Raw genomic sequence first — 16,857 nt, forward strand, 5'->3', positions numbered from 1 at the left:
GTCAGAATTAGGGGAGGATATCAAAATGCTGGGGAATTCACAAGTGACAATCATAACTTTGAACGTGAATGGAAGGAACTCACCCATAAAACGTAGATAAATAGCAGACTGGATTAGAACCCAAAACCCTACCATATGTTGTCTTCAAGAAACACACATGACACGGGTAGATACTTACAAGGTCAGAATTAAAGGTTGGAGTAAGACCTATTGGGCCTCAACTGACAGAAAGAAGGCAGGAGTTGTAATCATGATATCTGACAAAGGCAAAGCAAAAATAGACCTTATTAAAAGGGATAGGGAGAGGTCAGCTGGGTAGCTCAGTGGACTGAGAGCCAGGCCTAGAGACGGGAGGTCCTGGATTCAAATGTGGCCTCAGACACTTCTTAGTTGTGTGACCCTGGGCAAGTCACTTAACCCCCATTGCCTAGCCCTTACCACTCTTCTGCCTTGGAGCCAATACACAGTGTTGATTCCAAGATGGAAGGTAAGGGTTTAAAAAACAAAAAAAGGGATAGGGAAGGTAAATATATTCTGTTAAAAGGGAGTATATTCAACGAGGAAATATCACTAATCAGCATGTATGCACCAAATGGTATAGCACCCAAATTTCTAATGGAGAAACTAGGAGAATTGAAGGAGGAAATAGATAGTAAAACTATACTAGTGGGAGACCTGAACCAACCACTATCAAATTTAGATAAATCAAATCAAAAAATAAGAGGTAAAAAATGTGAATGAAATCTTAGAAAAATTAGAGTTAATAGATATATGGAGAAAAATAAATAGGGACAAAAAGAACACAACTTCTTTTCAGCAGCACATGGCACATTAACAAAGATTGACCATACACTAGGTCATAAAAACATGGCATACAAATGCAGAAAAGCAGAAATAATAAATGCAGCCTTTTCAGATCATAAGGCAATAAAAAATAATGATCAGTAAGGGTCCATGGAGAGCAAAATTAAAAATCAATTGGAAATTAAATATACTCCAGAATCAGTTTGTTAGAGAACAAATCATAGAAACAATAATTTCATTGAAGAAAATGACAATGGTGAGACATCCTTTCAAACCTTATGGGATGCAGCCAAAGCATTACTCAGAGGAAAATTCCTATCCCTGAGTGCATATATTAACAAATTAGGGAGGGCAGAGGTCAATGAATTGGACATGAAACTCAAAAAACTTGAAAGCGAACAAATTAAAACCCCCCAGAAGAAAACCAAATTAGAGATCCTAAAAATTAAGGGAGAAATTAATAAAATCGAAAGTGATAGAACTATTGAACTAATATATAAGACTAGAAGCTGGTACTTTGAAAAAACAAACAAAATAGAAAAAGTACTGATCAATCTAATTTTAAAAAAGGAAAGAAGAAAAGCAAATTAGCAGTATCATAGATGAAAAGAGGGACCTTACCTCCAATGAAGAGGAAATTAAGGCAATCATTAAAAACTTCTTTGCCCAATTATATGGCAATAAATATGCCAATCTAGGTGATATGGATGAATATTTACAAAAATATAAATTGCCGAGACTAACAGAAGAAGAAATAGAATTCTTAAATAATCTCATATCAGAAAAAGAAATCCAACAGGCCATCAAAGAACTCCCTAAGAAAAAATCCCCAGGTCCAGATGGATTCACAAATGAATTCTATCAAACATTCAAAGAACAGCTAATCCCAATACTATACAAACTATTTGACATAATAAGCAAAGAGAGAATTCTACCAAATTCCTTTTATGACACAGATATGATACTGATTCCAAAACCAGGAAGGTCAAAAATGGTGAAAGAAAACTACAGACCAATCTCCCTAATGAACATATATGTAAAAATCTTTTAACAGGATACTAGCAAAAAGACTCCAGCAAGTGATCAGGAGGGTCATTCACTATGTTCAAGTAGGATTTATACCAGGAATGCAAGGATGGTTCAATATTAGGAAAACCATCCACATAATTGACAGTGAAGAGACCATGCTATCACTCTTTGCAGATGATATGATGGTCTACTTAAAGAATCCTAGAAAATGAACCAAAAAGCCAGTGGAAATAATCAACAACTTTAGCAAAGTAGCAGGATATAAAATAAACCCACATAAGTCATCAGCATTTCTATATATCTCCAACACATCTCAGCAACAAGAATTAGAAAAAGAAATTCTGTTCAAAATCACCTTAGACAATATAAAATACTTAGGAATCTACCTGCCAAGACAAACACATGAACTATATGAACACAACTACAAAACACTCTCCACACAACTAAAACTAGACTTGAACAATTGGAAAAACATTAACTGCTCATGGGTAGGATGAACTAATATAATAAAAATGACCATTGTACCCAAACTTATCCATCTATTTAATGCCATACCCATTGAACTTCCAAAAAACTTTTTTACTGAATTAGAAAAAACCATGACAAAGTTCATTTGGAAGAACAAAAGATCAAGAATGTCCAGGGAAATAATGAAAAAAAAAATATACAAAGGAAGGTGGTCTTGCAGTCCCAGATCTCAAATTATATTATAAAGCAGTGGTCATCAAAACAATTTGGTACTGGCTAAGAGATAGAAAAGAGGATCAGTGGAATAGACTTGGGGTAAGTGACCCCAGCAAGACAGTCTATGACAAACCCAAAGACCCCAGCTTTTGAGACAAAAATCCACTATTTGATAAAAACTGCTGAGAAAATTGGAAGATAGTGTGGGAAAGATTAGGTTTGGGTCAACACCTCACACCCTACACCAAGATAAACTCAGAATGGGTGAATGACTTGAACATTAAGAAGGAAATTATAAGTAAATTAGGTGAACACAGAATAGTATACATGTCAGACCTTTGGGTAAGGAAAGATTTTAAAACCAAGCAAGACTTGGAAAAGAGTCACAAAATGTAAAATAAACAATTTCAACTACATCAAATTAAGAAGTTTTTGTACAAACAAAACCAATGTAACTAAAATCAGAAGGGAAGCAACAAATTGGCAAACAATCTTCATAACAAAAACCTCTGGCACAGGTCTAATTACCCAAATTTACAAAGAGCTAAATCAATTGTTCAAAAAATCAAGCCATTCTCCAATTGATAAATGGGTTAGGGACATGAATAGGCAGTTTTCAGTTAAAGAAATCAAAACTATTAATAAGCACATAAAAAAGTATTCTAAATCTCTTATAATCAGAGAGATGCAAATGAAAACAACTCTGAGGTATCACCTCACACCTAGCAGATTGGCTAACATGACAGTAAAGGAAAGTAATGAATGCTGGAGGGGATGTGGCAAAGTTGGGACATTAATTCGTTGCTGGTGGTGTTGTGAATGGATCCTACCATTCTAGAGGTCAATTTGGAACTATGCCCAAAGGGCGATAAAAGACTGTCTGCTCTTTGATCCAGCCATAGCTCTGCTGGGTTTGTACCCCAAAGAGATAATAAGGAAAAAAACTTGGACAAGAATATTCATAGCTGCGCTCTTTGTGGTGGCCAAAAATTGGAAAATGAGGGGATGCCCTTCAATTGGAGAATGGCTGAACTAATTGTGGTATATGTTGGTGATGGAATACTATTGTGCTCAAAGGAATAATAAAGTGGAGGAATTCCATGGGGACTGGAACAACCTCCAGGAAGTGATGCAGAGCGAAAGGAGCAGAGCCAGGTGAATGTCGTACACAGGGACTGATACACTGTGGTTCAATTGAACGTAATGAACTTCTCCATTAGTGTCAGTGCAATGTTCCTGAACAATCTGCAGGGATCTAGGAGTAAAAACACTATCCACAAGCAGAGGATAAACGGTGGGAGTAAAAACACCGATGAAAAGCAACTGCTTGACTACAGGGGTTGAGGGGATATGATTGAGGAGAGACTCTAAATGAACACCCTAATGCAAAAACCAACAACACGGAAATGGGTTTCTATCAAGGGCACATGTGATACCCAGAGGAATCGCACATAGGCTTTGGGGGGTGAGGGGGGTTGGAAAAGAAAATGATCTTTGTTTCCAATGAATAATGTTTGAAAATGATCAAATAAAACAGTGCTTAAAAGAAAAAAACTGCTGGGGAAATTGGAAAACAGTATGGGAAAAATTAGGTTTAGATCAATCAAATCTGGCACAATCAAATGTAACAGACTTTTCTACTAGCAGCATTGCAAAGACCCAGGACAATCCAGAGGAAGATATGAGAAAGAACGTTATTCATATTCAGAGAAAGAACTGTGGAACCACAAATGCATTAGAAAAATATATGATCAATCACATGGTTCAATGGGGATATGATTGGGATTTTGATATTAAAAGATCGCTCTACTGCAGATATGAATAACATGAAATTAGGTTTTGAACAATGATACATGTGTAACCTGGTTGAACTGCTTATCAGCTCTGGGAAGGGGGAGGTTAGAGCAGGGTGGGGGGGATAATGAATTATGTAACAGTGGAAAAATATTCTAAATTTTAAAAAAATAGACTGCTCCACTTATCTGTCAGAGTAATATTTTTAAAGCATAGGTCAGACTATGTCATCCCCCCTACTTAGTTAACTCCTGTGGCTTCCCTTCACCTCCAGGATCAAGCTTAAAGACCTCTTGTTTGATGTTCAAAGTCCTTCATAATCTCCCTTTTTCTTATACTCTCCTCCTCACCCCTATCATGTAGTGTGCAATCCAATCATATTGTCCTTATTGTACCTTGAGCAAGATGCTCCATCTCTTAACTAAGCATTTTCAATGGCTCTCCAAACCAGGAATGATCTCCTTCATTGGTCTCCTGGCTTCCTTCAAGTTTTAGCTAAAATCTTACTTTTTATTAAAAAAAATCTTTTGGATCCCCCCTTAATTTCGGTGCTTTCCATCTAGTGATTTTCTCCATTTTTATTCTCTATATACCTTGAATGTACCTAATTGTTTATGTGTAATCTCACCTCATTAGACTGAGTCCTTTGAGCTATCTTGCTTTTCTTTGTTTCTCAGCACTTAGTGCCTGAAGTATCATAGGTGATTAATGTTTACTGACTGGTCTTTGATTTTTTTATAACCTTTGATGTTTTTAAAATGGCAGATATTTTAATACCAATATAAAATTAATTCTTATATTGAAGCATTGATTTATCTCAGCTGGTAGAATTTTTCAGGGAAAAGTCTGAAAATGCATAAAATGGACACATCTGCTGAAGCAGTCTTTTCCCAAATGACTTCTCTCACCTTCCAAAAAAACCAAACTTCACTGTTAATGTGTAGGAGATATAGGGATTTTCAAAGCCTAATACTCCATTTAGCAAAGCTGTGGAGAAAGAATACCCCCACCCCAATAGTAAGAACAGATCCCAATAAAATCATAGTCATAGCCTAGCTAGAATTAGGCACATAGTCCCATGATCTCACCCTCCCTGTTGTACTTGGTAGTAACTAACTGTTCTTGATAAATCCACTGAAGCAAATATTTCGCCGAAAATCTAGTCTAGATCATTACATATTTACCTGTGATTTATTATCCTATAGAAAACTCTGTCTATACTTTGGTGAGGTAAACCAAGTCATTGTACTAAAATTGTAAATTATTACTAACCATTGTCTATGTAAAAAGATTGCCTTATCCTTTAGCTTATGTAACATTGCCCTATAAAACACTAACTGTAATGGAATAAACTTTGCCATGATTCAGTTTGCTGCCTTCCCAATCCTGACCCCATTCAACTCTCTCATCCTGTCTCTAACCCACTGTTAACACAAAGAGAATTGGATATTCTTAAGGGATATTTCCTTGAAGCTGGAGTAGTTTATTACCTTATACCACTCATGATATTCTTAGAAGAAAAACTCATTATCTAGAATCAGAGCACTCTATGGACATGCAGTAAACACTCACTGATTGTTACTCTTCTTCTTTCTAATGTCCTTGTTGCCCTAATGTTATGACCAATATTACTTGGGGTGAAGAATACAAAATTAGTAGAATTAGTTACAGTTTTTGTTAGTTACATTTTTACCTTCTCAAGAGAGTTTTGAGAAACTTCATTTCTTTAGATTTTGTTAGAGACCTTTGTTTCTTGGTGAGAGTGACAGGTTAGTGGGACTCACTGGAATTGAAGTCTTTATGATCATGGGTAAGTCACATAACCTCATGGAGCCTTAGTTTCCCCAAGATTAAAATGGAGATGACAATACTTGCAAGACTGCTAGATCACAGAATGTTATGTAAATATGAACTATTTGTTGGATTTGGGAGATACCCAGGTCTCATAAACAAAATGTTTCTTATTAACAAAATGTCTCTTAGAGTCAATTGCTTCTGCAATAAATTGATCACACTGTGTTCTGGGCTGGGCCTGTAAAGGGTAAAATTATGGCTGAGACTGAATGTAATAATTATTTTTGTCGCCAAGAGATTTAACTTATAAAATCCTAATGAAAAAACCAAGTCAGCTGGAAATTTTATGTTGTTTTAATTGATAGTGGAGGAGATTAAGGAGAAGGAAGAAGGAAAGGAATAGGTTTTCTTCACTCCCCCCCCTTCCCCCCACTGGTACCGAGCGAGGAGATTAGGAGATAAGGTTTTGGAGTATGAAGGAGGAAAGAATCAGTCTGACCTTCAAAGGGGTTCAGCTAAGATGCCCGAACCTGAAATCATCTCCAGGGTAAAACTCGCCACCAAACCCAGAGAATATCTGCCACCACGCCAAGATGTCGGAACACTTATCACACTGCCAGCAGAGTCGTCTCTCTGTGGAAAGAGGAGGAGAGAGGAAGTGACGTGCCTTATATAGACAGTTTTACATCACTTTCCTGCATCTCATCTGTACCAATGATGGCTTAACTTCACTTAGGACAGCCCAGAGGTCTGTCCTTTTTTTTGCACATGTCTGTTGAAGGCCATTTCCTCAGATAATTAAATCTTGAGTTTGATGCAGACCTTCCTAATCTTGTTAAACTAAGAAGGATGGAGAATGTAGAGTTTCCAAGACCTGATTGTTATTCCAAGAATCTCCATTGTTATTGATCAGGAAATAGCTAAATCAAATCTTCTAAAGAATGGTCTGATTAGGGTGGAATAGTTTTAAAATTCACAGGCCTGACTCAGACCACTTCCTTGTAAGTTTAGGGTCATTATTGAAACAAAATGAGACACTCATAGGAAATTAGCTAAAGTAAAAGGAAATTCAACAAGATTAGGCATTGAGAGCTCTGAGTTCATTTGGCTGAGCAAAACTTCCATCACAATCTACCAGCCAAGCATCTGAGATCCATTTCAACTCCTCTGGTTGCTTTGTGTTCAGGGAACAAGGAAATAACATCATCAGTGGACCCCAGAGTCCCCTGAGCCAGCTGAATCTCAAGAAATGCCACTAGTGTAATTTGCATGGAGTGTACAATGGGGAATTTAAGATATTATTTCTACTGTGACATCCATTTTTTTATTCTTAAAGAGAACCATTTAATTACCTTTCCCTAAAATTTATCCTGTTTGGGACTGTAACCTCAAATACACTGACTGTAGAATTAATTAAATTTTTTCTTTGTCGATATTTGTATTAGGTTCTAATCTGTTAGCAGTGTGGCATGACCCAAAATAGAACTATGCTCTCAATAATTTTATCTTGGCTTAAATATTCCCAGGCTGCCATTATGTCGTAGATATCTTTTATCACCTTGCTTCTCCTTGATGTGCTTAGGACTAGTGATTATTTGAAGAGCTCCGTTTCACTTTTGTCTAACTGATGGCATGCTACTCAAGTAATTTTTGCTTCTCTCTTATGGATGTCTGTTCTCTATGGTCACTTCTCTCATTTGCCAGTGAGTCTGCTATCCTGAAAGAAAGTTTTTACTGCAATTTAGTCATGGGCTTTCAGCTTGGAAGGGAATTTAGAAAACTCATTTCGTAAATGAATAAGTTGAGGCCTATTTAAGTGATTTACCCAAGGACATAGTAAAAGAAAATAACAGAGCTAGGATTTTAACCCAGGTCCTCTGGCATTGCTGTCATGTCTTTGCTTTCTGCTTTTTTTAAAATGTGATTATTGGAGGGTGGAGGTGACTCAGTGGATAGTGTGCCAGGTTTGAAGATGGGAAATCCTGGGTTCAAATATGGCCGTAGTTACTAAATCTGGCCATAGTTACTTCCCAGGTATGTGACCCTGGGCAAATCACTTAACCCCACTTGCTGAACCCTTATTACTCCTATGCTTTGGACTCAATACTTAGTGTCAATTCTTAAGCCAGAAGGCAAGGATTTTGTTTTTTTTGTTTGTTTTTTGTTTTTGTTTGTTTGTTTTATTGGGGGCAGCTGGGTGGCTCAGTAGATTGAGAACCAGACCTAAAGTCAGAAGGACCTGGGGTCACAAATAGCCTCAGATACTTCCTAGCTGTGTGACCCTGGACAATTCACTTAACCCCAGCTGCCTAGTCCTTCCTGTTCTTTTGTCTTGGAATCAATACTTAATATTGATTCTGAAACAGAAGGCACATTTTTAAAAAATATATTTATTGTCTCCTTTCCTTTTACTACTTTTTAACCCTTGCTATTTGGTTTGGGTAAAGGTGGGGTATTTTGTCATCAGTAGTGAGTTCCTTCTTTGGTAAAGACCACCTCATCTCCTCTACTCTTTATTCTTTAGCTGTCATTGACTATTCTCATCACAATTGGAAGATTTTTTTATGTTACTTCCAAATTCTCAGCTGTTTCAGACAGTTGAGGTTGGTGTTTGGCTATTCACCAAATAAATTGAACGTTTATATACTTTTTCTGGGATATTATGGCAAATGTATGGAACTAACATTTCAGTTTTCTTTTGTAGAAATGGAAACTTTAGAAGATCATCCTGTGTTCAATCCTGCCATAAAGATTTCCCAGCAACAACAGAATGAAAGAAAAAAATCATCGTTGGCTGCTGAAGGAGAAGGGACTTTGAACTTGAATTTATTTGAAAACTCTGCAATTACAGAAGAAGAAAAAGGTAAAAGAGTTGATCTTGTGTGTAACTTGCCAAATAACAAATATCAGAAATTTTGTATCATGAAGCAATGTCTTCAACTGATTAACTATAATGGGTTAGATTGCAATTTTAAATTTTATCAAGTCCATGTCAGTTTACCTCTAAATTAACTTCAGCCTTAGAAGATAGCTAACTCTTATTCTTAACTGTCAAATAAAAGCCATTTTTATACATAATATTAAACCTAGATTTTAAGCAGAAAAGTCCATCTTACAAATCTTTAAAAAAAAATGCTTCCTAGCCAGTACTTTACAAGAAGACCATAGATTTTTTAAAAATTAAGTTTATTTAATTAATTTAGACTATATTCCCAAGGTTACATGATTCATGTACTTTCTCTCCCCTCCCTTCACCTCCCCCTCCCTTAGCCAATGAGCAATTCCACTGGGTTTTGCATGTGTCATCAATCAAGACCTATTTCCATATTATTAATATTTGCACTAGGGTGATCGTTTTAGAGCCTATATCCCCAGTTATATCCCCATCAAACCATGTGATCACGGAGTTGCTTTTCTTCTTTCTTTCTGCTCCCACAGTTCTTTCTCTGGATGTAGATCGTGTTCTTTCCCTTAAGTCCTTCAGAATTGTCCTGGGTCATTGCATTGCTGCTAGTAGAGAAGTCCATGCATTTGATTGTGCCACAGTGTATCTATCTGTCTCTGTGTACAGTGTTCTCCTGGTTCTGCTCCTCTCACTCTGCATCACTTCTTGGAGGTCGTTTCAGTCTCCATGGAATTTCTCCACTTCATTATTCCTTTGAGCACAATAGTATTCCATCACCAACAGATACCACAATGTGTTCAGCCATTCCCCAATCAAAGGGCATCCCCTCATTTTCCAATTATTTGCCACTACAAAGAACACAGCTATAAATATTTTTGTACAAGTCTTTTTCCTTGTTATTTCTTTGGGGTAGAAACCCAGCAATGGTATGTCTGGATCAAAGGGCAGATGATCTTTTACCGCCCTTTGGGCATAGTTCCAAATTGCCTTCCAGAATGATTGGATCAATTCACAACTCTACCAGCAATGCATTATTGTCCCAACTTTGCCACATCCCCTCCAATATTTATTACTTTCCTTTGCTTTCATATTAGCCAACCTATGTATGAGGTGATACCTCATACATGTTTTGATTTGCATTTCTCTATGAGAGAAAAAAATGTAGATCTTTGAAAGGTTAACTCAGAATTTTCTCATTGCAAATTGTAATAGGCAAGAAGCTTCATTTACCCATTTAACTATCAGGACTGTCCTTTTTTATTTCTTTGTCCTTCCTCCTTCATTAAAAAGTGCCATTCTCTAAAATGAGGCATGATACTTCATAGACCATAGATTTATAGAACTGGAAGAAGTGTTAGATCTCACTTAGTCCATCCCTTTTATTTTACATATAAGGAAACTGAGACCCAGAGAGGTTAAGTACTTGCCCAAGGCCCCATACCGTTAGTAAGTTGCAGAATCAGAATTTAATCCATGCCTTCTGACTCAAAATCCAGTATTCCTTACACTGCATCATACTATTCAAGAGATTTTTCTCCTGCTGCTTGATTTTGAATTAAATCTCTTATGTACCATTTTAGCAAAAAAGAAAGATCCTCGTGATGTGAGAAATTTTGACTACACTGCTCGAAGCTGGACTGGCAAATCTCCCAAACAGTTTCTTATTGATTGGGTCAGGAAAAATCTTCCCAAGAGTCCAAATCCTTCCTTTGAAAAGATTGCAGTTGGTAAATACTGGAAATGTAGGTATGTATGAAAGCTGAATTAATAGTTTTTAAAGGGTAAATTCATAATATTGACCTCTAATAAATTGGACATGTCTTGAAATTGATGTAGGTGAATAGAGTTGACAAATTTTATCTGATTTATAGATATTTTTATGTAAAAATTTTATGAAATAAATTTAGGTTGAATATTGATTGATAGGAAAGTTTGCTTTATCAGTTTTATAAACAAGTTTTTTTGTTGTTGCTTTTTTTTTTTTAATTTAAAGAGTCAAAGTAGTTAGATCTGAAGATGATGTGCTGGTGGTGTGTCCTACAATTCTGACGGAGGATGGCATGCAAGCTCAACATCTGGGAGCTACTCTGGCTCTTTATCGTTTAGTAAAAGGGCAGGTGAGACTTGTTTCTTCTAAAAGATCCTTAGTTATGTTCATGTATATGTTACTTTTGTGCATTCTATAGCTGGCCCATGTTTGATGGTTTTAGGCTTGGTTGTCTTATATTCTGCTTGAGAAACCAGAGTCAACAGCATACCACATGATGAGACATCAATTTAGGATTTTAATGGAGTGATACTTGACTTCATAAGTCATTTGGGAACATTAGTTCCTTTTTTGAATTTTAAGTTAGATTAAATATAAGCTTCCTATTTATAAAAAATATTAAAATGAAACCTTAGAGAAGGTAACCTCTAAAAAAAATCTTTAATTCTCCTTATATTCCTCCAAAAAGGAAAAAAATAATTGTATTATCAAAACAACATGTTATAATAATAGTATTTTATCTTTAAAAAGGAAGATTCAGGAAGATTTAAAAACATTATTAGTTTGAAATTAGCATTACCCCTAGGCTTAAGCAAAAGAATTGGCACTGCCACAAGTAATTGTAATCCTAGATTTGTTATTAGAAAGAGATTCTAGTTTATACTTCATTTTTCTTTAGCTGTGAAACAGAATTATATATCTGGACAGCTTCCTAGTGTTAACAGGAAAAATTATCAACAGAAGCATAGGATAATATAGTGGAACTTCATTAAAGAATTTTACATATGTGGACCACTTTTAACTGTCTACAATAATTTTTTTCTGAATATACTGACAGGATTCATTCTAAAACATTTTGTAATTATCTAATAGTCCATATACCAAGAGAGCTATATAATTCATTCTTACTGTATTTGACAAGAATCATAGTAAGGGTGTGAAGGACCTTAGAAGACATTTAGTTGAGCCCCTTTCTTTTATGGATGAGGAAACTGATACCCCAGAGAGATCTAAAGGGTCATCCTTAACTCATCCTCTCACCCAAGGTCACACAGATGGGAAGTAGTAAAGCTAGGATTTGGATCAATCAACAGACATTATTAAGCTCCTACTGTACAGGCAGTCCTCAATACACCAGGAATATAGATACAAGGAAGGAAACACTTCTATTGGGGGAGATAATTAGTCCATAAAAAAATATAGAAAATAAACATAAAGAGGATAAATAAGAAGGTACTAGTATTTAGGGAAATCCAGAAAGGCCTTTAATATAAAGTGGTGCTTGAACTGCCTCTTGAAGGAAGAGAAGGATTAAATGGGAGAAATAGAGATCAGGAGGACGTTCCAGACCTGGGAGACAGAGGTGGAGTGCCCTGTGTGAGGGAACAGCCTAAGAAAGAGGCAATTAAAGGCCTGAACTGGGGTAGTAGCTATGTGACTGGAGAGAGAGGGGTGAATGGATTCAAGAGATGCTTTAAGGGCTCTCAGGGACAGTTTTGGTAGTTCAGTGGGTAGAGAGCACTGGGCCTTGGGTCAGGGAAACCTGAATTAAAATCTGGCCTCAGATCCTTCACTGGACAAGTCACTTAACCTCTGTTTGCCTCAGTTTTTTCAACTGTAAAATGGGGATAATAATAGAATTGTTGTGAGAAACAAATGAGATTGTATTTATGAAGTGCTAGTGTATCGTAGGCACTTCATAAATGCTCTCCTTGCCTCCCATCAGAGATAGAATCAGCAATATTTGGCAGTGTGGTGGCTATGTAGGCTAAATTAGGAATTGAGCATGTTTAAAGCTGAAACTAGATGACTTAAAGGATGATGTCTTCCTTGTTGGAATTAGACAGGTTTAGAAAAATGGATGGATTTGGGGGGAAAAGGTGAATTCTGTTTTAGGCATGTTAAATTCAAACCTCATGCCTCTACAGCACCCAGTTGTAGATGTCTCTTAGGTAGTTGGTGATGCTCAACCAGAGAGAGCTCAGAGAGACAAGAATGAAAATGCAGGAAGAATATCCCAGGAGGTTGGTGTGCCAGGTTGGGTTCAGGTGGTGTAAGGCCTGAAAGCTAAGCAGAGTACATATTTTGACCTAGAGGCAAGAGGAAGTCAGTGAATTTGGCTAAGTAGGAGAGTCACATGGTCAGATCTGCTTGCACTTAGGGAAAATTCCCTTAGGAGCATTATGAGGGATGACCTAGAATACTGAGACACTGCTGCGTGCCCTGCAGACCCTGCAGTGTTAGTGCTGCCACACTAATTGGGTTGAGGCTTGAGAGCCTGGACTCTTATTCTAGTTGTATGGGGAAGGAGAATAGAACAGATACAAGAATTGTGCAAGTAGAAATTACAAGGATCTGGCAGCTGATTTGACATGGATGCAGGAGAATTAGGAGTTGAGAGCCTTGCCCACTTGAATTCAAGTTTCTGACTCCAGAATCAGGCCTTTTTCTACTGTCCATAGCTGCTGTAAGGACTTTCATGGGAAGAGGGACCCAGCACATGGGTGGGGACCACCCACAGTTAGGAAAGAAGGTGGATGATGATGCAGCAGCAAAAACAGAAAAATGTTCAGAGGGCAGGAGGGAAATGAAGAGAGAGATGTCATGTCCCCCTTAACTCCCCAGCCCCAACAGGAGGGGGCATCAGCTGAGTCAGGTACAGGTGGGGAAGGTCGAGGAAATCACCAGATCTAGCAGTAAAACAAATCATTATCAGGTCATGGGCCAATGCTTTATCCTATAGCTGCCAGAGGTTTTGTCTGTGGAGTAACCTGGTCTTGTTTTGTGTTTTTGAAATCATACATTTTAAAGTGTGAATCAGAGGATGGCTTCCTGGTTGTTTGGTTTGTTTCCCTAAGTACACTACTGCAAAGGGACAAGATTATTTCAGAAGGGCTTAAGCTGTAGGCCCCAGAGCATCCAGAGTATTCTCCACAATAGTGACATTTTTTAAAGAGATGCCACAGAAGAGCAAGCTCATACGGTGTCATTTTCTCCTCAGTCAGTCCATCAGTTGCTCCCTCCCACTTACCGAGATGTTTGGTTGGAATGGAGTGAAGCAGAAAAGAAAAAGGAAGAACTGAATAAAATGGAAACTAATAAGCCTCGTGATCATTTTATCGCCAAACTTCTAAATAAACTGAAACAGCAACAACAGCAACAGCAACAACAGTGTGAAAATAAAAAAGACATTTCTGATGATCCTGAGGAATCCTGGGAAAATTTAATTACTGATGAGGACTTTACTGCACTCTCTCTGGAAACTTCCTACACAGAAGATTTGGAGCCTGTCAGAAACCTTTTTCGAAAGTTACAAAGTACCCCTAGGTACCAGAAACTGTTAAAAGAGAGACAACAGTTACCTGTCTTCAAGCACAGGAATTCAATTGTTGAAACACTCAAAAGACATCGAGTAGTGGTTGTGGCCGGTGAAACAGGAAGTGGCAAAAGCACCCAAGTGCCCCATTTTCTTTTGGAAGACTTGCTGCTCAATGAGTGGGGATCAGGTAAATGCAACATTGTGTGCACACAACCTCGAAGAATCTCAGCGGTGAGTTTAGCAACTAGAGTTTGTGAAGAATTGGGCTGTGAAAATGGACCTGGTGGAAAGGTAAGAGATGCTGCCTTCAGTCCAGTACCTATTTTCTATCTAGGAACCTGATGAATCTTAATACCTAAACTTCTTCATCAATTTGTTCAATAAATCATTGTTTTGCTTAGGTAAGACAAAGTTTCATGGAATTTAAAACCTGTTGGGGGATGGGACCGTTTTTGGTGATTCCATGGTGCCCCAGATGACACAGTTGGAAGAACTGGGCCTGAGCTCAAAAAGACCTGAATTCAAATCCAATCCTAGACACTTCTAAAGTAACTAGGTTTTATATTGGATAGAGTTCCTGATTTTGGATGAGGAAGACTTGAATTTTAATCCTGCCTCAGATATCTATAAAATGAATGATGTTACATAAGATCACCTAGCTAATAGATTTTCTCAGCCTCAAGTTCCTCATCTGTAAAATACGAATAATAATAGCACAACTTCCCAGAGTTGTTATGAGAAAAAGGAGATATTTTATATGATATACTTTGCAAACTTTAAAGCACTTTATAAATGTTAGCCACTTTATCTCAGAGTCAAAGGTCAGCTAGCTTGACCTGTTCCTTTATGGACATTATCTCTAAAATATCCTCAGTTTTATAAAGTCATTCAAATTCTACTTGACGACTTCTGATGTTGAGGAGTTTATTTTGGACTATCCAAATAATGTTACAATTCTCACATGCAAGGGGGGAAAACACTTTTCTTTCAATTAATTTTTTAAAATATTCAAACAATTTAGTTATTAAAAATAAAATACAAAAATATGACCTTCTGTATCACCATCCAACTTTATGCATCTCTTTGTGGTGGTATAGTATTTTTTCAGCCTTTCTGAATATTTTTCCAAAAAAGGAAAAGTTCAAAGGAAGACACAGTGTATTTTATGTATAGATGCTCTTCATTATATGGCAATGTAGTATACAGAATTCTATTTTTAGATTATTTACAAATTAGAAAATGTATTTCATATTTTTTCTATTAGTCATATTAATGATATTAGAAGAAAGGAATTGGTGGAGGTGGTGGATAACCTCAAAAGGACTTTACAGATTGTTCTTCTGTACATGTCTCCAGTTTCATATAATAGAATGAGATTTAAAATACTAAAATTTATTTTTGAACCTTTACAAGAATAAATATCTTTTCCCAGTGGCAGCAGGGCATAGAGAGCTAGCCTTAAAGTCAAGAAGACCTGTGACCCAAACTGACTGATATTGATCTAGAGGTACTGAGCTAGCATTTCACCGTTCAGTGCCCCAAGCAATTCTCCCTTACTGTCTGACTTGGGAACTACTTAAGATAGAAGGGTAAGTGGCTAGGCAAATGGAATTAAGTGATTTGTCCAAGGTCACACAGCTAAGAAGTGTCTGAGTCCAGATTTGAACCCTGGTTCTTCCAATGCCGGGCCCAACTCTCTATCTGCTAAGCCACCTAACTGCCCCAGTTTTCTTAAGACTTTTAAGCTCCTGAACTTTTGCTGGTCTGAATTGGTGGAGATAACCTCTTCACCTTGAATTCCCAATACCATTGAAATCACAGGTCCTGTAAAAAAGCAATTAAAAAATGTGTCTTAATTATTCTTAATTTATTCTAAAGTGTGTCAGATACCTGCTATGAGAAACTAATCATAATGTTATATTCCTCCAGAATTCCTTGTGTGGGTATCAAATTCGAATGGAATCTAGAGCTAGTGATGCCACAAGGTTACTCTATTGTACTACAGGGGTTCTGCTAAGAAAACTACAGGAAGATGGGCTTCTGACAAATGTATCTCATGTTATTGTAGATGAGGTAAGTAATTCTCTAATTTTATTTAAGCAAAGCGGAAGTTTTAAAAATGAATTTATTTTAAAATATTGCCATTTCTAAAAAAACTACAAAGGAAGGAGGCCTTGCAGTCCCAGATCTCAGACTATATTATAAAGCAGTGGTCATCAAAACAATTTGGTACTGGCTAAGAGACAGAAAGGAGGATTAGTGGAATAGACTTGGGGTAAGTGACCCCAGCAAGACAGTCTATGACAAACCCAAAGACCCCAGCTTTTGGGACAAAAATCCACTATTTGATAAAAACTGCTGGGAAAATTGAGAGACAGTGCGGGAGAGATTAGGTTTGGATCAACACCTCACACCCTACACCAAGATAAACTCAAAATGGGTGAATGACTTGAATATAAAGAAGGAAACTATAAGTAAATTAGTTGAACACAGAATAGTATACATGTCAGATCTTTGTGAAGGGAAAGATTTTAAAACCAA

General features: G+C 37.0%; 1 protein-coding gene across 3 annotated transcripts in view; it reads left to right on the plus strand.

The window, feature by feature from the left end:
- Nucleotides 1-16,857, plus strand: part of DHX29 (DExH-box helicase 29) — a 74,663-nt gene that overhangs the window by 33,940 nt on the left and 23,866 nt on the right. For all 3 annotated transcript variants that reach the window (XM_001380972.4, XM_016431302.2, XM_016431304.2), the window contains 5 exons: nt 8,810-8,968; nt 10,591-10,756; nt 11,004-11,127; nt 13,999-14,607; nt 16,246-16,389. In XM_001380972.4, coding sequence (XP_001381009.4) covers nt 8,810-8,968; nt 10,591-10,756; nt 11,004-11,127; nt 13,999-14,607; nt 16,246-16,389 — 1,202 coding nt within the window. The remainder of the gene's footprint in view (nt 1-8,809; nt 8,969-10,590; nt 10,757-11,003; nt 11,128-13,998; nt 14,608-16,245; nt 16,390-16,857) is intronic.

Source organism: Monodelphis domestica, chromosome 3 (assembly GCF_027887165.1).
Source record: "Monodelphis domestica isolate mMonDom1 chromosome 3, mMonDom1.pri, whole genome shotgun sequence".
NCBI classification, from domain to species: Eukaryota; Metazoa; Chordata; class Mammalia; order Didelphimorphia; family Didelphidae; genus Monodelphis; species Monodelphis domestica.